The 23189-nt window shown below is 44.7% G+C and overlaps 3 protein-coding genes across 4 annotated transcripts; all 3 read right to left on the bottom strand.

The window, feature by feature from the left end:
• Positions 1-411: 411 nt before the first annotated feature.
• Positions 412-9743, bottom strand: wnt7ab (wingless-type MMTV integration site family, member 7Ab). Its single transcript, XM_029254338.1, has 4 exons — positions 9610-9743; positions 8327-8553; positions 5657-5928; positions 412-1413 (listed from the first exon to the last, which is right to left on the bottom strand). Exons 1-4 carry the CDS (start codon positions 9678-9680, stop codon positions 937-939), a joined length of 1047 nt encoding a protein of 348 aa, XP_029110171.1. The 5' UTR covers positions 9681-9743; the 3' UTR covers positions 412-936.
• A 2384-nt stretch (positions 9744-12127) lies between these two features.
• On the bottom strand, positions 12128-16043 carry fbxw12 (F-box and WD repeat domain containing 12). 2 transcript variants are annotated; one of them, XM_018737524.2, is made up of 10 exons: positions 15908-16043; positions 15574-15611; positions 14672-14841; positions 14434-14555; positions 14145-14351; positions 13838-14002; positions 13547-13757; positions 13116-13297; positions 12904-13034; positions 12128-12615 (listed from the first exon to the last, which is right to left on the bottom strand). In XM_018737524.2, the coding sequence occupies exons 1-10, from the start codon at positions 16004-16006 to the stop codon at positions 12516-12518; spliced, it is 1425 nt and encodes a 474-aa protein (XP_018593040.1). In that variant the 5' UTR covers positions 16007-16043; the 3' UTR covers positions 12128-12515. The 2 variants fall into 2 exon arrangements, with proteins under 2 accessions (XP_018593040.1, XP_018593041.1); XM_018737525.2 differs by lacking the exons at positions 15574-15611; positions 15908-16043 and adding an exon at positions 14954-14981.
• A 1626-nt stretch (positions 16044-17669) lies between these two features.
• On the bottom strand, positions 17670-22849 carry ptpdc1b (protein tyrosine phosphatase domain containing 1b). The gene is made up of 10 exons (XM_018737543.2): positions 22840-22849; positions 21979-22150; positions 20849-20929; positions 20308-20426; positions 19817-19954; positions 18911-19704; positions 18635-18871; positions 18164-18349; positions 17916-18026; positions 17670-17801 (listed from the first exon to the last, which is right to left on the bottom strand). The coding sequence occupies exons 1-10, from the start codon at positions 22847-22849 to the stop codon at positions 17670-17672; spliced, it is 1980 nt and encodes a 659-aa protein (XP_018593059.2).
• Positions 22850-23189: the final 340 nt, after the last annotated feature.

Raw genomic sequence — 23189 nt, 5'->3', positions numbered from 1 at the left:
AGGAAACACAGCTCATAACTGTCGTTTTTTTTTTTTTTTTAAATTACAGCTTTTCAGACTTTCCAGACAAGTAGCAGCAAACAGGGGAACAAGCACTCACAAATGACTATTGTCTACATGCCTAGGTGGACCTGTAACAACATAGTATGATCCCACAGTATTTTTAGTAGCTAGAGATTCAGTGTTTCGCTTTTAAAACGTGTTTTGTGCTAAAAATGCTTTCAACAAATACCGTCAAGATCGTCCACATAGCAAGGCAGCCAGCTAGGTCTAACGTGGAAGTGTCCCGAAATATAGAGTATTTTGCTCATTAAATAAATAATATTAATTTTAACTATATAATAATATGTTAAATAATGTTATATAATTCCATCCTTGAATTCATGCCAAAAAAATAAATCCCAAAAAAAAAAAAAAAAAGATAAAAGTCCAAGAACTTTTGTCCCATCGTACCACAGCCTTAGGTGAACCTTTGTACCATTGGAATAAGTGCTGAGAAGTTGTATTGGAGGAAACAAGGGTGGTTAGCTCAGAGTGGGCTCCCGACTCACTATAATCCATGCTTCTGGGTCCATGGCTACATGATATGAAAAGCTTTGTGGATGAGAGCATCATCTACTTTTCCCAGAGAGCCACATCCAAGAGTAACTCTGCACCTTGTTCTGAACCGTGTTTTCCCTCAAACGCAAACAAATTCACTGAGGTGTCCCATGGCGCCACTTCGGTTGTACTTTATTCCTTCGGAATCATCTCTACCGTTTCCTCCCTTAGTCCATCCCATCTCATACCCATGCAGATGGGAGACCTACATCTGTGTCAATGGGGTGGAAAGGGGCGCCATTGCAGAATGCAGGCAAAGCCCCAGAACTTCTACAAGCTATGTGTTCTTTCTTTTGCTTCCTCCAGGCCTTCTGTTGCGCGTCATCCGTACGCTCGTCACTTGCACGTGTACACCTCCGTCCTCTCGGTGCAGGTGTTGCACTTGACATAGCAGCACCACAGGAACTTGCAGTTGCACTGCCAGACGCGGGAGTACTGGTGTGTGTTGTAGCCCCGTCCACAGCACATCAGGTCGCAGCTACTGGGGTGATGTGCAGTCTTGTTGCACACCCTGCCCCGCGTGCCAACGCTGCCCGTCACCGGGTCTGCCTCGCAGTAGTTCGGCGACTTCTCTATGTACACCAGGTCTGTGTCCAGCGGCTTGCGGTAGGAGTCGGGCTTCTTGATCTTGAGGAAGGGCCGTCTCTTGCGGTTGATGACCACCGGTTCCACGTGCACCGCCCGGCTGTATTTTTCCCTCAGGATGTGGCCCAGCTCCCGGAACTTGGGCAAAGTGGTCCAGCAGGTCTTGGTGGTACAGGACCCCGACACCCCATGACACTTGCACTCCTGCTGCATGTTCTTTTCCAGTATCTGCAGAACACAAGGTCGACGCTGTCATTCATTATTGCCGTAAAGTATGCCTCGAATGAATAAGCGACATGTATCTCTTCCAAGACCCCAATTTAGATTTCCTTGGCCATTTCCTTTAGCAGTATGTCAACTGCTGCCCACTGTCCACACAACAGGACGACCAACTGGTGAATTTTTTGCTTTATTAATACGCTTCCACGGTTTCCAAGACAAATTTTTCTGGAGGTTAAGATACATCTAGCATAACTGATACGAAATACACTGCGTTTCGTTTCTTTGCAAAAATCCGAGCAAAAAAACGGTGGCTCTCCCTCCATATGGCGGAGACAGAAAATTCACCGATGCACACGGTGCAGGAAAGTAACTATAATTAATTTATTATACTGTATTTGCCGTGTAATAAATATACAGTGTAAATTGTGTATTGTACCGTAAGAGCAAGACTGGAATTACACATAGCAGTCTGTTCGGACTACTTATTCACAACACTCGCCCGATGGTGCACATAGATAATAAAGGTAGCTAAACTATGATGAGTTTCTCAGAGTTGTGTCTATAGGCAAAGCACTACTGAAATAGTTGTACAGGCTGAGACAAGGGCTTTGGCACATTCCATGGATGGAGCGATTCATTGTGCTGGGGAGTAGCTGTTTTCACACCCCCAGATGAAGAAGAAAGGAGACCTCCATGAAAAGATGAGTACAGCAAGTGAACCCGAACCAATACACACACACACACACACACACACACACACACACACGACTGAGACAGACCCCATTCCCACAGACTCTTCCCTTGCTTGTGTCCCATAACACGAGCGCTCGGCACCCGTGACGTCACGCGCCACAGTAAATGTTGGCTTATTGTGGAAAGCCGAGGACTGGGAGGCTGGTGGTTTTGACTGAATGGACGTGAAATAAATACGGGGGGGGGTGGATGCATGCTGGCTGCCTGAAAACAAGAGCGCTCCACACCGAGGCCGAAGCGTCAGGTTTCAGCTCCTCACATCATCACGTCCCAGAGCAGAGGGAGATCCAGCAACAGATACCGAGGCTCTTTCTCCACTTTCACGCAGTGACCTTGAGCCAGCAGCTGAAGGAACTAAACAGGAAAAAGTAATCTACTTAACGTTCTGACTGTTTGCTGAGATTATCAATGCCACTTCCTTTGATAACGCACAAGAGATGGTTTTCTTCAGTTGGGGGGAAAAAAAAAAAAAAAAAAAAAAAAGCACATCATTGGCTCGATCATCCCTAAAATCCTGCATTTAAACCGAGCTCAAGCGCCATCATGCAATTATTTTTATTTGACTGCAGGGAATAATATAAATCAGTGCGCTCGATGCTCTGTTCGGTCAGTCACGGAACGTTTTATTTGTTTCGTTATAGTTTGCGGCTGTGTTCTTGCTGGATGAACAAGCAGTTACACCATTTTTATCGTGTGTGATTTATTGATCCACTTAAGCTAAATAAAACACACGTAATATAGCATGCACACCATTACCTTGCGTAAATGCTACTTATTTTAATTATTAATTAAGCATAGAGTGCTGGCTTTTAACAAGCAGTTCACAAGATATTCTTATGTAACAGTAATTTACATCTAATTTAAATACACATTTGAGAAAATATATCTCCGCTTTGAATGTAATAACTTAATACGTATTTTTGCATTTTGTTTATACTTTTGTGCTCGGCATATCCCAGCATCCTAGACACTTTTTCTGACATGTTTTCTTTGCCGTTGACTAAATCGAGCCATAAAGCTATGGAGGCCCTGAGGTTCCGTATTTGAATCCCAGCCATACCTGCTTGTGAGTCGGTTACCCGAAACCTCGTGCTACCCACGTCAAGACTCAAAGAAATGTTCCAGCTCGATCAGTGGCCACTGACTGCACGAAGGAGAGCAGTTCTGGAACTTCTACAATGCAGAAGAATAACCTGCTCAAATGCTCTGTAAAACAGGTAGAAGTACTAAGAGGTTAAGAGGAGGGTGGTGCAGCGGGTAGTGCTGCCACCTCACAGTGTCTGGACTATTGGGGTGTTGGTTTGAAACCAGCTCAGTCGGTGTGCATGTTCAGTTTGCACGTTCTCCCCGTGTCTGCGTGGCTCTCCTCCGGGTGCTCTGGTTTCCTCCCACAGTCCAAAGACATGCAGTTCAGATGAATCATTATCTCAAAATTGCCCACAGTGTGTGAATGGGTGAGTGTGTATATGTATGTGGGTGTCCTGTAGTGGTCTGGTACCCCCCAGCTTTGGCCCCAGGGTAGGCTCTGGATGACTGCTATCCTGATCAGGATAAGCAGGTAGCAAGAGTCAGTCAGTGAGATTAAAAGGAAAAGAGAATTTATTTTAGGTCTAGTTTGAATGTGAATAAACAAATACAAACATCCATGGACATGGTATTCCTTGATTTCTTGAACCCAGTAAACAATTCATAAAGCTTATATGGTTTTGAAAGAATTGAATGTAAGATGTAATTCAGTAAGTTACACTGTCCTACCCATTTACTGCAGCTATTGAGGGTGAGCACCATCTCAAGAGTACAACAGCAGGAGGTGGGATTCAAACCCGTGTCCTTCAGCTCTAACCACTATGCTACTTATGACATTCTGATGACACTGATGACATTCGCTAATTCCACCGACAATTATTTACTCGTTTTTAAAGCTTGGTTTTTTTTTTCTTTTTTTAACTGGAGCGACTTCAGGGTGAGTACATTGGTCCGGGGTACTACAGCTGAAGATGTGATTCGAACCTGCGACCTTTGGGTACTAGGACAGCATCTTTAAACACCACCCGACCAGCTGACTGTCAGAAGTGGTCACCCCTTCATCAAGAAAGGAAAAACTATGCCACTTAGATATACCCCGTGCAGACAGTTTGCAACACGCTGGTTTAAGTGCTCAGATAAAGAGATGTCAACTCCTTAAGAGCAGTCTGCACTGAAGACAGCTGAGCTGCTTGGTGAGGTTTGCTCCCCAAAGCCCAAGCGGCAGTTCAGCACAGCTAGATGAAAGTTCGGCACTCTGGGGCAGGGCTCTCCCACCCGCTGCGTGCCAGTACAGGTCTCACCCATGCTTCCAAATTGCTCTCCTTCTCTCTTTGGCATCCAGACATGTAGACTACCTGAAGTCCTCAGAACACCTTCTTGGTAGATCCTTGTTTGAACGTGCATCCCGGTGCGGTGTCTGATCACCCCGGTGGAGTCGTCTGTGTGTGTGTACGCGGGCCACGGGGGAACTCTAACTTCGAAGACCTCGCAGCAGAGTTTGTGCTCCACAGCACTGTCTACAGTCTCTGCCACATCCTCTTCCAATCATGGTGGCACAGCAGCACAGCAAGTAGTGCTGCTTTCTCACAGCGCCTGGGTGGTGCGAGTGGACATGGGTCCAATCCCTGCTATGTCTGTGTGGAGTTTGCATGTTCTTCCCCTGTCTGCGTGGGTTTCCTCCAGGTGCTCTGGTTTCTGCCCACAATCCAAAGACAAGCTGTTCAGGTTCCCCCATAGTGTGTGAGTGACACAGAGGGTGTGTTCCACTGATGTATGGATGAGTGACCCAGTGTAAGTTGTGTATCTAGCAGTGTAAGTCACCGCGGTGAATAAGGTGTGTGGGCTGATAACGCTACATAGAGTTCATTGGAAGTCGCGTTGGAGAAAAGCATCTGCTAAATAAATGTAATGCAATCACACAAAATCCAAACTCCTCTAAAATCACCTGGATGAAAAAAGCCACCAAATTCACTCCAACTCCTCATTTTTCCTTCATGTTTTCAGCCTCCGGAAACGTTCATGACACGTTCCTTCGCAAAAGCATAGCACCTCGCAGGCTAAAGCTCATCGTGGAAGGTCAACTTTAAGAGGGATGGAGCGCTTTGTCTACAGGAGGTTCCACGGTGAGGGCCCCCTTCGCTGTGTCTTCCTGTGCTTGCTGCGCACGAGCCTCACATGGAACCACCCTGTGCCACCTGCACCACCACGTTGGTGTGAAGGACCCGCGTAATCTCAGTCGCACTGACAGCACAGCCCAGTCTTTGGCCCATTCTAACAATATCCCTATAATCTTACTGGAAAGGTTGCCTTTTTCCATTGCTTTCTTTCTGCCATGGCGCGAACATGCCTTTACGTAGCCATAGGTTAGATCATAGATTAATGATTGACAGTGCCAGCTCCGCCAAGATCCTGATTGTTAGATTTTCCGTGTCGCGATGCAAAAGGAATGCGTGTGCCACGGGGCACGTACCTTGCGTCCCGCCTCGTTGTTGTGCAGGTTCATTAGCGCTCTGGGGTTCTTCTTAATCTCCCTGGCGTCCACAAACACTTTGGAGAAGTCCAGGCCAAAGCGAATGTCCGCAGAGCACCCGCCCCACTTCCAACCCTCCTCTAGGTCATAGAAGCCCTGCTTCTCCCGGTCGCAGTCGCAGTCGCTCAGATTGCCCTGGGTGCAGGCTGCTGTGATGGCATGGGCCACGCCGGCAGCGATGATGGCATACGTGAAGGCTGCCTCTTTGCTGCCTGAAAAGAGGAATGCATTTCAGGTAAGCTCCTTAGACCCAAAGTCAGAGGGCAGTGCTGTACTAACCCTAACAGGTTTCTGATGGCGGACGGGAGCGTTAAACCAGCCACCCCGTGCATTTATAGAGCCGGCTGTGGAAAAGGACCTTAAATGTGATGCCCGATGGGCAGCGAGCACCTGACGGAGACGTCACCGGATAGCAAGCTGACAACAGAGCGGATCGTCCCCTTCACACTATAAATAAAGCATTCATTACATATTGACTCTTTCAATTGCCTAATTCAACCATGAAAAAAAGGTCACATTAGATTTAAGTCATATGTAAACAGTTACAGGTTGTTCTCTGGGTAGGATTCGAGGATGGGCCGTTGCAACAGGAAGAAGAGGTCAACATGCCCATCGGACACAAGGAATGAGCGCATATTTAACAAACAATGCAATGCAAGTGATAGGGGCGATATATTTAGACTCCAGCCTGGTCATTCTGGCACCTTCCATCGCATGTGGGAAGTAGTCTGTGAAGATGACAGGTGCAGGCAAGACCTTGAAGGAGCACTGGTCCCCAGACCTGCACGCTACTGCAGGTGATGGATGAGGTGAAGCACCAGTGTCTGCTGTCAGACTGTCACTCAGAAGAATTTCCAGTGATGTGAACGAGGGAAAAAAATCAAGCAATATTGGCACCAGAAATCATAAGCAGGTATTTTGATCGTGGGGAATGTTATGTAAAGTCATGTAAATAGTTTTAACCATTGTTGCTCCTTTAGTTTATGCTGGCTAAGAATTAATAGGTGCATTCTGATGGCTCCGCCGGTGCGTTTTTAAAATTCTGACAGTTCATCTTCAGAAGCAGAAGCTCGGCCTCCTCCTCAGCAGACTCTAAACTGAATAATATTTAATCGTATCATAAAAACCAATCCACTCCTGTACGCTCGCAGAAACACATGCACATGAAAGACAGGAAGACAGCTTTATAACCAGCAATAAACATACTTGTGTTCGCCTTCATACACGTCTCCATCAAGTGGCGCATGTAAATGATCACACACAGGCAGGAAAATGGGCTAAATGACATAATTACCGAATTATTTTCCCCAGTGGGATTGAGCGGGTGCATTTAATTCGGACGATTAAAACAGGCTTCACATAACAGCACATTCAGGGGTTCAAAAACACTGCTGGTGGCAAAACCTCCTTCTTCTAGCTGAGCTCTTAATGAAAAAGCATTACATCATCGCTAAAATTCACTCATCCATTTATTTTGGACAGAAATTAACATGGTTAGCACTGTCACCCATGTGTATTATTACTGTGCCAAATCAGAGCAAGTACAGTACTTTTGTCAAGGGTACTACGGCGGAAGAGGGGCCTCTCCATTGCCAGATCGCAACCCTAAACACCAAACTCACTGCTGCCTGAAGCAACTTTCATTTTTTTTTTTTTTTTGTTTAAAATGACAACAGTTTTCCCTCCGCACAACGAAGTGTGCAAATCCTAAGAGATGTCACTCTCCACGGCAGAAGAAGCTCAAAAAACAAAAGGAAAAGGTTGAGTGTGAAGTCCTGTCTGTGGTCAGGGGGGGCTTGGTCCATCCTCTTGCCAAATTCCCACACCCTAACAAACAATGGTAGTCTGTTCCTCTGGTACGAGCTAAAGGACCGGCAGACCGTACTGCTTTGGTACTTTCAGAACTCCCAAAGAGTGACATTAAATCCTAACTTTAGGGCAAGGATCCGACTTCAGGAATTCAGCTTTATTGGATTTTACAGTATATTTTATGTTATAAATCATATACACACATACACTATATACAGTACAAATGTACATATATATGTGTGTGTACGTATAAATATATACACTATGTATTATGTATCATCTGTCAGTATGTTTGTTTGTGTATTTGGGAAAATAACATGTATATCCAGAATAATTAGACATATAAAGTGGAGCTGTCACTTAAAAAAAGACCTATTTTCACTCCAGCAGAATCAATGTGTGTTGAGAACCAACAACTTTCAATGGGACTTTTCCCCCCCCATTCCGAACACCACCCTGTTTCTAGATGGCATAATATGCTCCTGTCAGCAGTTTGCTCCTTTAGAAAGTTCCTACCACAGGGGTGATTTTAAAATTTAATTTACACAAAAAAAAAAAAAAAAAAAAAAAAAAAAAAAAGACAGAAGAGAGCTCTGAACCTGTTTTTTTTTTTTTTTTTCTAGCAGAACACAATCACAGATCTTCCCTGCGAACATGTCCCTCATCAGGTACTCCACCTTTGTGAAAAACACTCTTTTTTCGGAGTCACTCTCATATACTACTGGTGTCACGGCCCCGGGGGGTCCCGGCAAGGCCCGTCCTTCCACGCCACGGCACGGCACGGCACGGCACGGCACGTACCCACTTTGAGCTCCTTGCCGAACGCGGTCCTCTCGCCCAGCGCCGAGCAGTTCCAGCGGCCGCTCTTGAACTGGAACTGACACTCGTCGAGGCCCATCTGGACCCCCTCCCCGATCACGATGATGGCGTCCGGCCGGCTCTGGCAGATGATGCGCTGTCGAGGAGCCAGACCCGGGATCTTGTTACAGATGATGCTCGCCCCCAGAGCCACGACGGAGGAGAAGCCCCTGCGGAGGCGCGCAAAGCACACGGCGAAGCGCTCGGTCAGCGGCGCTTCATTCAGAGCGCAGATTCATTCCTTATTATTGACGGGAAATAAGCGGCGGCCGAGCTTCTCCCTCAGGAACTGCAGCCATGTGATCTGCGCAGTAGGGTGTGCTTTCTGAGCCCATCCTGGGAAAGCACCCCGATCAAGGGAAGCGGAGCAGAAGGAGCGGGATTCGAACCAGAAACCTTCCGGTGACGAGCCCTAAACACTACGCAGAGATTGGTATTCGGGGAAAAAAAAAAAAAAAGAAAAAAAAAAAAAGAAGAGCGCTTAATTAATCCAGCGCGAATCCGGGTTTCTCCCTTTACTAAATATGGAGCTGTACTTATAACGCGGTTTTTCACTTTTAGTTCATATTCATGGTTTTTACCTCTTTTTAGGGTAATTCTGCGCTTTTATCCGAAACTTTTCCTTTTAAATCTGCTGAGTGTTTGACATGAAGCGCGCATGATATTTATGTTAATGTGGGCGGCACACATCCATCTCCTCTGTAAAACATGTTGAAGAATAACCACAAGTTATATTCTTTACTTACACTCGCTGCAACATTTGGATACTAAGTTCTTATTAATTAATAATAGGTATCCCTATTTTCTTTTTTTTTTTTATTTTCAGTTTATCCGCGTAGATGTAATTACATACGTTAAATCACAACTTTTAGGTTCATCTTAACTTACTGTACACATGTGACATGCGCAGTTCAGGGTTGGTTGCGCACAGAAATCCGAGCTCACGGACCGAGTAAAGCAGGTGTCCACACAATTCTGTCTCACACAGGTAACCAGTTCTGGAGTAGCAGTAAACACTGTAATCCCAGTGAAAAGTGACGCGCAGTTTTTTTTTTTTCTTTTTCCTTGTTTTCTAATTTAATCGTCTCATGCTGGGCTCGAATCCTCCGTTTACGCACCGCGTGGAGCCCCCGAGAGCTGAGCGCGAGCTCCAGGTGTCACCTGAGGGCCCGCACGCGTCCGCACGCTGTCGCACGCTGTCGCACGCTGTCGCACGAGCTACTCACCCGATTTTCAAATAGACGATCCCCAGGCAAAGAAATACGTGGACGATCCAGCGCCGCGTCCTCCTGCTCATGGTGCGCCCCGCTCGCGGTGTGTCTCCCGCCACCTGGGAAAGGTGCCCTGGGTCCGCACGCGCCGCGAGATCACCTCCAAGTGGCCGCGCCGCGCGCGCGGACGTCCATCGAGGGGCGGCCGGCGGGCGCGCACTAGCTGCAGGGTGTGGGGGGGCGGGGGGCGCGCGGATCTCCTCGGCTTCCCGAGGGGCCGAGTGAAGTTCACCTGGAGCCCGCGTCGTCCGCGCGATCGCTGTGCGGCGGGAGCCTCTGTGCGCGCAGGTGCTGTGTGTCACATGGAGCTGCCGTGCAGGTTCTATCTATATATATCTATCCATGTCATCATCCATCAGGGCGTGTGTGGGGGATGGGGGGTGGGGGCTCATCTCCGGAATCTCATTAACGCGTTCACCTGTGTACCAAACAAAATTACGCACTATTGCTGCAAGGTAGACCGGGAAGGAGAGGGGGAAAAAAAAAAAAAAAAAAAAAAAACATTTAAAAATGAGTGTAAAAAAATCCGAAAAGTCAATGAATGGAAATACGAGAAGAAATCCACTGGGAGGGGTTCCGAACCCAGTCCCGCCGCTTTCCCTCCTTCCGGTTTATCCCTGTTTTCAACCCCTTCTGCAGCTCCTTCCACAGCCTCCGCGCACCTTTATTACCAGTCAGTGCACTGACCCTGACTATGCTGCTGTATAAGTGGGTAAAGGTGAGTAGCTGATACTCTAAGTGGCCTTGGACTAATGAGGAGTTAATATTGCTAATAAACTACTCAATTCAATTCATTTTTATAGAGAGCTCTTCTCACACAGGGAGCGCTTTAACACAGGCATAAGGCAAGAAAAACAAAAACATCAAAGAAGACAGTCGACTAATGGTCACCATAATATAGTACTTTTACAGAGCTATAAGTATGCCTACTGGCCACCGGGGAAAGGAACAAAAACTCCCAACTGAAGGTTGAATGAGAAAAAACCTCTGTGGGTCCACAGACCAGTGGCTGCCCACCCCTCCTGGGCATTCTAGATTAAATAACAATTCTAAGCCAGTTAACAAGTAATAATGATATTGTTGCTAAATGGTATCTGGGATCCCCAGCTCAACATGGAACATCTCATTCATCACGGCAGTTGGTCATCATCCTCAGTCAGCGTGGGACTCCACCCAAAGAGACCAACGTAGCCTAACATTTTACACCTTTACACTTAGGTGGATTGGGGCAGGATCAGGTATGACTGATGTGTCCCCCGTATTTGTGTATAACTGTGGTCCCCACTACCTGACAAGTGGTTAAGCCCCTATATAATTCTTAATATTGGAAAAAAAAAAAACAGCCTAGCTGAGCATACAATCAGCAATGAAACCCTCCACAGCTATGGCCATTTACTCATTTAATAGGTTAGTAAAGATAGTTTGCTACTGACTGCTTTAAAATGAACTGATAACATTATCAATATTGCCACTACATAATCATTTGGCAACATCATCCAGGTGATTTCATGTAAAATGATCTTGATGTCTCTCAAGACATTTTAAGTTTTTAAAATGCATTTGTGAAAGGTTCAAAGACAATAAATGCATCATATATGATTTATGATGATGTATACAATTGACGTACTGTCACAACCTTTATTTTAAACCCATGCAGCGAAGGCTTGTTTTGGAGGTTTGAGTGTCTTCTTTAGAGTTCTTAACAATGCACTTCTGCAATATCAAACACAAGAAAGCTGAAAATGTTATCTTTACATATTTTTTGCATAATCCAGTTATACTGGATTGGTATGTCACTTGTGTCCTGCGTGCCATCAGGCTTCTCAGAGTTCAAGACTTTTGTTGAAATCCTTTACAATCGCTTCCCCTACAGGTTTACATGTGCAATAGCGCTGTTCCCGCACAATTCCAATTTTCGAACCCTAGGTTATACAAAGCCTTCTGGTCCATTGTATATGTTTGTGTGTTGATTTGATGGGCTTCTCATTAAATTGCTTATTTTGCCCCTTTTCTTTATCTTAGTAAAACTCTAAAGTAACAGTATCAATAATTTCTATTCCCGTCAGTGATTACAATGAATGTACCTAATTTTAAGCCTTTCTTCAATTATTCATTCTAGATTAATCTGTTATCTTTTATTCAGCTTTCATTTTTACAACCGATTAAATAAACTTTTTAAATACAACTGATTAACTTTTTATTAGCACAAAAATACAGTTGTAAATTCTTTTAACATTTGTATACTGCTGAGGTTCATCTGCTTTACTTCTCTACAAACCCCTTTGACAAGCTCAAGAAAGTGAAGGACTTTCTGAGAAAAAGAAAGAAAAAAAAAACACTTGAAAAGAATATTGCTTTCAGTTTGTTTCACTGAAACCTCTCGCCTTCAGGGAGGATTATACATAGTAATAGCACAATACTTTTTTTTTTAATAAACATTCGTTTAGTGCATAAATTGTACTTTTGCCTAGATGTATGTCGCTTTGGACAAAAGCGTCTGCTAAATAAATAAATGTAAATGTAAATGTAGTGCTACTTTCAAAGCAAGGCTAAGGTTCACAAACCTTCTGAAGCTCATCCATAAACCTCCAAGAGGTCCATGAACCACAGGGTACGTTGGCATGATTATAATTGTGCAATTTATTTTAAAAGGACCAGCATAACTCAGGTGGAAAAATAGAAGGCCACGGGTCCAGAACTTGATACATGCTGTCATGAAGCTTATTAAATAAAGTGCACAATTTTTGCAAGATTATACTTTCGAAGGCAGTAACTGTAACTATTAAATATGCAAAAGAATATTTGATAGTTTCATACATGACCACCCCCATCAGCCACTCAGCTCAACACTCCCGCTGTCTTCAAGAGTTAAAGGAGTACGCTTTCAGAATGTCTTTTCCACTGGTGGATTCCACGGAGGCCACAATACTTGCATAATCACAGGCCACATTTGTGAATCCCCTGAAAAAACAAAAAGGTGCAGAAGTGTGAAATGATGCTCTGTCTCCACTTGCAATATATTTAGAACCTTTGGGAGAGTTAGAGGATGGCATCTGAAAATATGTATTTGAATATTACAATTATTAGCATATAGTGAAGTAGGTAATTGGGTGTATTCTGTCTATATTTCCAGTCACAAGTCTTTTAAACATTTTACAAAAATGAACACAGCAAAAAAAGTTCCGGTTGAACATATATATTTGTGATGGTGAACATCTTGTGATGGTGTATTTTTTGGTACTTTCGAACCTAGCCATTGTGTGGGAGCCTCCCAAGAGGTGGAACCGGCTCTCGAGCGACACGCCTCCATGTGGATCCTTCTTCCAGGTCAGTACTCGCAGGGACAGGTCTTGAGAGGCCGTAACCACACGGAAATTGTCCTGTATGGCAAGGATATAATCATAAACGAAGTGCATTTTCAAACAAAACTAAAAAACTATGACAAAAGAAGCATGGCTTACCACACAAAGCGAAGCAATGGGTTGGGTATGATCCTCAAAACTAGCGAGCAAAGCACCTTTCAGGGTGTACACCTTCAAAAGATTCCCCACTGCAAACACAAGAGTGCTTGACCCCTGGGCCCGAAGAAGAATATCAGGACTCCACCTGTCCAGCTGCAGCACGAAGGTCTCCACTTGGTTAACTGGAACACATGCAGACACACTCTGCTGTAATTATGATTATTAAACTCAATATAATGCAGTCCACAAATAAATTAATGGTCCTCACATAATCATGTGAAAACAACATGTTCATATGAATTCCAGAAAGCTCATTTAATTACACGCAATTCTGATATCACAAATACGTTCAGGACTTAAGCCGGATATTGTAGTGAATACAAGAAAAAAATCATTATGTAAAATCATTCCGAAACAGACGTAACCTTTACCTAGAACTTCCGTTTTGTATTTGGATTTTTTCAAGACAACTTCAAAGACAGAGACAGTTTTGGAACTCCAGTCCTCATTTCTGTGTACCAAAGCCACTTTGGCTGGGTCGGAAGGCAGGAAGACAGCAGCTAGGCAGCCTGACACAGGCAGGGGCTGGCTAAGCAGCGGCTCGTCATCGGTGGGACATACCAAACTCTGGATGGAAAAAACCTGCCGGGCATAAAACGAATAAGCAGCGTGCCCTCAGAAGCCTCTGATTTCAATTTGAGGAGATTGTATGGCTGGGTTACCTTGGGGTTGAAGTCAAAGCCCTCAGTTGTAGCTGCGAGGATCCACTTGTTGTCAAGAGAGGATACCAGCAGGTTGAGGCTGAAACTGTCACAGACTAACTGACGTGATATCAATGACAGTGCTGGGGCGGTCAATGAATATAAGGCGCCACCACCGGTTCCAACCTGAAAAAAGAGTAGGTTTAAAAAGGTTCAAGTTGTTCTCCTCAATAAAATATACCTGGAAGCCATTTTTATGTAGAAGAGTAATAATGGCTTTATCATACATGGTTTACATTGTGTATGTTTCTAAAGTTTTGACACGTACAAAGAGGACAAACTGGTCTTCAAAACTGTAGGAGAGCAGCTTGCATCTAGAGGCGTCAGTAGGGAAGGAGGCCACCTCTTGCCCTGTACAACCATCCCAGGCTTTAATCACCCCGGTACTGTCTGAGGTGAAGACAACCTTGTGCTTGGGCTCAACGACAATGCCTGTCAGAGAGCTCTGGACGGGACTTGACCACAGCTGGGCACCCTGATCGGTACGAGAAAAAAATGTTACTCTGCACATCACTATGAGGAGGTATAACCTTCACTCTTGAAAACTAGGTGATTACCGTCTGAACATTCCAAGCCCGGACTGTTCCGTCGGAGGATGCGCTGCAGACGACTGGTGATGCATTCCAGAATTCAGAGTGCTGGCTGTTTTCTACCAGGTAAGCAAAGCCAACCACACTACCTGAAGCAGAAATAAATTAAAATAATTTAGGAAAACTCAAGCATGAACATCAGCCATAAGGAACACAGCACCAAAACTGTGGATCAGTCTCTACACACTGGATAAAGTGTACGTACCAGTATGACCTCTCAGACTTTTACATGTGTAATCTGAGGACGACCTGCCCGTCTTCATTTTGAGCTCCAACATGGACCTCCGCAAATAGTAGCTCTTCCAAGACAGCCTTCCATTTCCTGAAGCGAACTGTGCGATATTGCAGAAGCTCCACCGATGTAGACACATCTGCCTGGAGAGGGCACAACACACACTGTTTTTGCAACTACTGTAGTCTATGAGCACACCTTTTTTGCATATTCACAAACATCAGTATTACATGTCATCCAGAAGATACAAATTACCACCAAAAATTCTACGGGTGCAGGGGCACAGTGGTGCAGTGGCGCAGTGGGTTGGACTGGGTCCTGCTCTCCGGTGGGTCGGGGGTTTGAGTCCTGCTTGGGGTGCCTTGTGACGGACTGGCGTCCCATCCTAGGTGTGTCCCCTCCCCCTCCAGCCTCATGCCCTGTGTTGCCGGGTTAGGCTCTGGTTCCCTGTGACCCCGTATGGGACAAGTGGCTTCAGATGGTGTGTGTGTGTGTGTGTGAATTCTACCGGCACTATTAGACTCAAATATTCATTTCCGGAATTGCAAATCAGTCTCATTACAGTGAATAAACACATCTCAGTGAGTGAGATGTGCACTTCCAGTATGCAAATTTTGGCAGTTAAAAAATTCTTTTGAATATTACATTTCTCAGTTAATTTGTTGGTGCAACTGTAGCTTTTCACAAAGTTTCCTAAAGAAAGGATTTTTCTTGTTTTGTCCTACCTGCATGGTGTTTTGACCCTGGGCTGTGCATTAAAAAAAAAAAAGATTCTTCACATAAAACACATATTTATTATTTTTATAAACCTTACGGGTGGCTTGTTGCGCAGTCAGTGTGTCTTTGACAAACACCCCAGAAGCAGTGAAACATACCTCCACAACCAGGGCGTTTCTGCAGCTTCATGCCAAAACTGTAAACAACAAAATATTATTATTATGATGATTATTATTATTATTATTACTGATACTGCTGTGTTGTGAATGAATGATTCATGAACAAAAATGCAGCAAACAAACATAAGGCGTGTACGTAAAAACACAAAGAACAGCAAATTAACGTGAAAATCCTGCAAATTTATTTGAAACGACAGAAAGAATTTAAAGTAAGTAAGTTTTATTAATAAACTGTTACAAGTAAATCAGCTCTTAGCTACGCCTGGCTCAAGCAGCACAGTGAGTGACAGTCGCTATATTGCTACATCTTCACCTTATTAACGGTAGAAGCGTTTATTAAGTCCACCTCATTGAGGAAAGAGAAAACGTGAATGAGACAATCCAGAGTTAAATGTGGTAAATCGTGGTCCATTACTGCAGATTGAACACTTGCAGCAACAGGCAGCGTTACTTCCTGCTTCCTGAAGATGCGGAAGTGAGAGGGCTCAATCTGATTGGCCAGTGTTTCATCTGAAACAGCCAATAACGTGCGGATTTCTCGCAAACGACAGCGGAAGTAATTAACCGAACACGCCATTATTCGGGAGGTTGCTTGTTCGAGTCTCGTGCTATAGTACCTTTGATGAAAGGACTTTACCTATGTAGATACAGAAGATACTGCATCCATGAGTAATTTATCGTTTTTTTGAACGAAGGCAGTAGCTAAACACTGTAGCCTTTGGTATATCAAAGCATGTTGCAGAACAAAATAGAGAAAAATCATCATAAATCATTTTACAGGGGACGAGAATAATTATATTGTCGTTTTCCCTCAGCAAATTGCTGTAGTTACACTGCTCTGAGAGTTCCTGTAAGAACTTTCAAATGATTAGAAATGATGCGTATATTCTTTGGATAAATCAGGAGTGAAGAGGATTGGCAGAGGTTTAATTTTAGGTTCTCTCGATTCCCTGTTTGCAGAGAATAAATCTGCGTTATGATCTTCAAGATGAAGGTGGCTGACATCAGCGATGATTCTAGTAACGGAATACCCAGGGCATTTGGTGATCAAAATGATGTACTGCAAATCTGAACAGAAACCAGCTGGAAGAGAATATAACGGAAGGGTCTAGTTGTGCTTTTCGATGTATCATAACAACCGTCTCCACTTGGTAGACATGGCAACCGTGTTGTGGCGATCCCTCAGACGTGTACAGGTCAAACATTTATGGGTAACCTCTCCGAGATTTCAGGTATTTTAGTGTCAAAAGGTGAAGTGACTGGAGGGGCAGCTGGTAGGGTAGTAGTTAAAGCTGCTTTTTTGGACTGAAAAGGTCACAGGTTCAAGTCCCACCTCCAGTTCTAGTACCCTTGAGCAAGGTACCTACCCTGAATTGCTGCAGTAAAATTTCCCAGCTGTATAAATGGGTTGTTAGTAGCCACAGGACCTTCTCCACACCAGTTGCTTGTCAGATATCTGCAAGTTACTAGTTGCGGACGGTGGAGAATATACTGCTCCTCAAATGAGCAGCTAGGTCTTCCAACCAACGCCATGTGAAAATAAGTGACAGTAACTGATTTTGCATGGCTTTATTAACTTCCGTTTTAAAATATGTGGATTGAAGCAGCTTTGTCCTTCCCTTGCTTGTACTCACTAACAGCCCATATTACTGTGGTGATTTATTTCTTACACATTTGCACATTATACAAGATTATTTATTGCCCCCAAAGCTTATTTGTAATGTACCTCCGTGAATATTAAAATATAGTTTCTCTTACGCAAAGAAAGCCTTTTGGAAAAAAAGTACAAAATAAACATAATGGAAATGCAAACACAAATTCAACTACTGTATATATCATGGCACTCAAGGATGGCAGTAAAAATAAATCCAAAACTCTAGAAATAAGGACAACTTAATCCACAAAGTTCATTTCAAGTATTTCTGTACACCAATAATATTAATGGGGAAAGGGTGAATGAAACCACTGCAAATGCTTTCGAGATCCAGTGCGTCTTTGTTGCGAATGAGAGGATCCTGCTCCTGCCTTAGCTGTTCTTTAGCATATCCCCCCAAGTGGATGTTGAGTACGTGTGATCAGCGAACTTGCTGAGCACTTAGTGACAGTCGTTCCTCTATGGCTTTCATCCTCATCTCATGCAGGACTGGTGCAAGGATTGTTCTCATGGGATTGTAGAGCAGCTTCCCATCTTCGGAATCCATTCTCATCTGATTTAATGTAAAAGCAAGGAAACAAATGAAAAAAAAAAAAACAAACATATTATCCCAAGGGTCTCACTTACTGCTGAACGCTAAGTGGAATCTGGGTCAGCTTTGACATACCTTAGAGAAAGCCTTTATTGTTCGATTTAGGAAAGCAGATTCAACATTTTCTGGTATGTTCAATAAATTCGCAAAACAGTCAAGTATGCATGTCAATGTCTGCTTAGCCCCCTATAGAAAACAGCAAATTACAGTGTTAAAGTAAGTGTCATTATATAATTAAACTGATTGTGTATAATCCTTAGAAATAAGATGAAATTCTACATTAGTACTCTAGAACAGTTGAGAGAGGACTGGATAAACCTGACCTTGTCCAATGAGTCAAGGACGCTTTGGGGCTTTTGGTTGTTTTCCTCCCATCTCTGGACATTGTTTTTGGAGATGATGGGTTCCTTGAGCTGTTCCAGCCAGGACCACAAGAGGCCAGAGAGGATGAATGGGTCTTGTTCCGAACACAGTCGCTCCCAAGCACCTTCCTTGGAGTTCAGCTCCTTCTATAAAGTCAGAGGAGTTGCGCTTTAAATCCCACCTCAGGTCACCTAAGCTCGTTTCCCACAGTAAGAGCGTGGCACCCTATAATGTATTTTTCTTGATGTTTCTAATACTCATCCATCAATATTTCTTTGTCAGTGAAACATTTCGTATTAATAAAGCAAAATACATAACATACAGGAAGGAAAAGCAAACATTATACCAAAAGTACAGTCCAGGAGTCCTTGATCTATAAATGAGAGCTTAAGGCTTTAAATCGCTTTTTCACCAAAGCTTAAACCACCTACCTGCCAGCGTGAGACTTCTTGGCTGTACTCCTCCTCTCCTTCTTGTTCCAGGTCCACAGCAAGGGCCTGTGCCACCAGCACACGGCGGTTTTCCAGAGTAAGCTCAGTCTGGATTGTGATGAAGGGGACTTCTGATGATCTGTCCTTCTCCTCCTCATCACCCGCCATGCAAAAACCCTGTTTGTTGCAGACTGACGGCTTTCTGCCAGACCTCTCCCACTTGGATCCGTTGTTCTGCTGCATCAGCCAAGCAGACAAGATGGTCGCGTTGCTGACCTTCCTGTTTTTATACGGGGAGCCCAAGGATTTGCTGCGCTTGGTGTCCTTCAGGAGCCTCCTCTTCTGAAGGAGACAGTGTCCGTCCTTCTGATTCCTCAGTTTTGTTTGCTCCCAGACCGAGTTGGTTGAGTCATAGAACGAGTGTTTCCTGCAAACCTCTGCCGTGGCAGGGCTGCAAGGGGTGGAAGTCTCGCCAATGCTGCTCTGAGATGTTGCTTGGGTGAGTTCGCACAAGCGGCTGCCCAGGAGTTTCAACTCAAACTGTAACCTGCTCAAGTCCGAGTCGCTGTAGCTGAGGCTCTTCCGGATGTATAACTCCGAGGTCTGCTTGGGCTCCACAAGAGGGCCTGGCAAGCAAGGAATACCCTTTCCGATCATTTCTCTGTCCAGCTCCTTCATGGCCTGGTGGGACACTGTCCTCTCCACCTCGGCAGTGAGGTCGGGGATCTCCAAGATCTCCTCCTCAATGACCTGTCGGTTTTCTGCAATGTCCAGCAAGAGCTTGCAGACAACCTGCACTAGCTTCGGGATATACTTCAGCTGCCGCGCCTCGTAGCCGTGCAGCAGGTGCTGTTGGCGGTTCAGAAACTGGGCGAGAGTCACGGCGTTGGCTCTGGGCTCAGCGCACGTAAAGACGTTTCTCAACGGAAGCAGGAACTGTGCAAATTCCCGGACGCAGAGCAGCTGACCCCTCGTTTGGATTGAATTTGGCCTTTTCGCTCTCACAAACAAAATGGCCTGGTCTGCGGTCATCCGCGTGGTAAACACCAGGTAACAAGCCAACAGCACACCTAGAAGAAATGGAATCAGAACACAAAAAAATAAAGCCTACAACCACAGTGAGTGCGCATCCTAACACATGACTTCCTTGACACTTTCTAAGAGTTTGTTCTGCCATTTCACCTGTTCTTCCAAGACCAGCATGGCAGTGGATAGCCATCTTCCCCTCTTGCAGGGCGAACGACATGACTTTAACCATGTCTAGGATTGTTGTGAGAGAAGCCACACCGTAGTCCTTCCATCCAAAATTGTAAAAATATACTGTGAATGGAAAGAATTCTGTAAGATGCCACCTTTATAATACATTTAAATTGTACAAATATTTGCAAGTACTAGTAATATGCTATTTCTAAGCACATGGAAGCTGTCTGTTCTAGTGAAGTCAAAAGGGTCCATCTGCGTCACTTTTTTAGAGGGCAACGCACTTGCTGAGTTTAAAATCCTTTGTAGGGTTATACATTCAACAGTGTTACTCTGGACATGACTTGGCAGCAAGGAAACATTTTGCTTTTGTCTCCAGCGAATAAGGAGGACCCGTTATCTACATTCTGACGAAGAAGGCCAGAGAGCAGGGAGCGTGACTCAACCCTCAAAGGACAAGGAGCATAACTCACCGCCTGCCTCCATGAAGGTCTCAGGCCGGTACGTGAAACCGCTCTCGGGCTCCAAGGGGTTTCCACAGCTGGCATGTTCTCCTGGGCTCTGCAGGTTAATTACCGTCTTCAAGCCGCACCTGCTCAGGGACAGACACACTCTCAGGGTACCTCATCTCAACAGTGGAAGACACTGGAGGCACTATACCCCCAAGGGACTGTTTGTCTCCTCAACATACAACCATCATCTACATCCAGTGAAAAACAAGAATGTCCATGCAGAATGTCTAGCACATTGTGACTGGAGATACTTTACCCCACCATGCAGTGTATATCAGAGTTCATCCAAGATGAACTGCGATACACAATATCGATACACAACGCAGGATTAGTTTAAGTAAAATGAACACACACTTTCAGTTCCATTTTGGTAAATATTGTTTCTCTTTGTTATGTAGCTTTTTTTAAAAAAAAAAAAAAAAAATCACAATCACAGGTTCTTTTTTTTTAGGAATTATTCTCAGAATTTCTATGCATGTGCTTTTTCACAGTGCAGATGTACCTTTGGAATTGGTCAATGATGTTGTACTTCTCTATGATTTCTGTTGAAGGTCTTGCCATAGCCAAGAGGTTCTCTGTGATCCTGACATGAAGAAAGTGTTTTGAAAAAAGTTATTACCGCAAACGTTGATGAAAAATCACATCAATGGGTACAAAAACAGACTCATCGATGAGAAATTATCTTAAATTGGAAACATCTCATCATAGTCACAGGTCTACTGCTTTCTCAGAACCTCTGACTGCCTTTCAATATTTAAGAAAGCTCTCAAAATGCATCTTTTTTGGGCCCTCATCTCTTCGGGACTCCAACCTTGTCCACTGGTCTACATTTCTATCTTCTCGACTGTTGTGAAGCACATGGTTGCTCTGAGTTGTACGTCTGTTAAAAAAATGTAACTACAACTTTTAAAATAGTGAGCTTTGTGACTCTGTGATTTACACTGACATTTACATTTATTCATTTAGCGGACGCTTTTCTTGAAAGCGACGTACGTCCGAGAGAACAACCCGATGAGTGCATTACGTCAACAGAAGGAGAGATTTGGGTGCAGACACGTGATTCTTGAATACAGGCAACGTGTCACATTCCACCATGTGTACCAGTCTATATAACACAAGTAGCTCCATATAGGCTTCTCCATTATTAAACAAATTGTTATTAGAAATTATTGAGCACAAATACTTATCGCACGCTTATGAGATCAAGGGAAAAGTGAGTCCAAATGCGTTGAGTTTTGAGACCCTTCTTAAATGTTGAGAGAGTGAGAGAGTGGCAGCTCTGAGTGAGAGAGGGAGGTCGTTGCAACACATCGGAGCCAGAAACAAGAACCTTTGTGCTTTCGATTTTGGACCTCTTGCGAGTGGGACCACCAAGTGGGCAGGGGTGGTTTCGGCTATGACCTTGTACCCCTGGATGGATGATGTGTCTTATGGACCTGGGAGGGCTGGAAGCTGGTGGGGAGATCTACAGAGATCTGAGCACCACCAGCACCACACCAGTAATAAGTCCCATTGAGTGCCTTCAGGATCTGTCACCACTTCTCCATCAGCTCCATCAGGATCTCCATCAGCTTTCTCGCCCAACCAATCTTTCCAGAACCCTTAAGTGCTAGTGTAGGGGGAGGTTCACACCAGGATGAGTAGAGTCCTTTAATGGCCTGCTCGTCGTCCCTCCAACGGGTTGGGTCCTCATACTTGCAGGCCCGCCCACCACAGCCCATGGAGCACTGCATGTGACCTGGGATGACCTGCCGCAGCGTTTCCCCCACCACTGTGTACTTGGCCCGGGGCACCTTGCCAATCACTGCAGGAGTGGCACAAGACAAACAGATTTCAGGTTATTAGACAGCACCAGATCGTAACAGAGAGGTCAGTCCTCTTATGCTGCTGAGATGCTTCTTTCTCTCATTAGATATTTTTAATTTTTTTAACACTATGCCAAAAATGTACACATTCTTATTCATTCAGAAACAAGAACAATAAGCTAATTTTTACAAGCAAATGTTGAATTCACGTTGTAAATTTGTACCGTGGGGTTCAAAACAGTTAGAACAGCAGCTCATTATCGCATCACCAAACCTGTGCAATGGAACCAACAAACCATCGACACACACACGCCAGTCAAACACACACGAGACGGTTTGTGATGCCCCCAATGTATTAATGCTAAAAAATTAATGTATCTGCAGCATTTCAGTCATTTAATCTTGTCGGGCATCAGTTCTACTACAAATAACTTCGGACTTGCTATATTCTGCAAAAAAGCAGCAATGCATAATATTATTGAGCAGTTTGTACAGGGAGTCACTTTTTTGCCGATCACATGACCAGATAAAGCCCGACAGAGAGAAACGGTGTGAAAGATCACAGTGTTGTGAAGCTACAAAGCAGTATTTGAACATGTCATACGGTCGTAGAGCACGGCCTTCCAGCCTGTTGGTACTCTCAGTGTTCTGTTGGTGAGACACAACCGGTGCGACGAGCGTACCGTACCTGACTCCATGCGGAGACTCGGCTCCTCACAGCAGACTCCCCCGGTGGACTAAGGTGCCTCGCTCAGCAGCCTGACCCTGCTGCCATGGCAGTGCCTGTGTGGTGGGAGGAAACATCACGGGGCAATAGGAGACATGCAGATCCATCACCACACCCCCTACGAGCCCAGCGCTTGTACTGCCAGCCAGGAAGACACCGGAGCGTTGGTGGGTTGTGCCACAGGTAGCAGCATCACCTGCTGGCCAGCGAAGACCTGCAAGGTGATCCACTCCTTGCCGTCGCTGTGGCTCGATTGTCCCGAGTTAGTGTGCCCCCCCCCCCAGCCTGCGCACAATCACAGCACAGCAGTC

This window comes from Scleropages formosus, chromosome 1 (genome assembly GCF_900964775.1).
Source record: "Scleropages formosus chromosome 1, fSclFor1.1, whole genome shotgun sequence".
Classification (NCBI taxonomy): Eukaryota; Metazoa; Chordata; class Actinopteri; order Osteoglossiformes; family Osteoglossidae; genus Scleropages; species Scleropages formosus.
The sequence above is the reverse complement of the archived record's forward strand: the minus strand, read 5'-3'. Positions and strand labels throughout refer to the sequence as shown.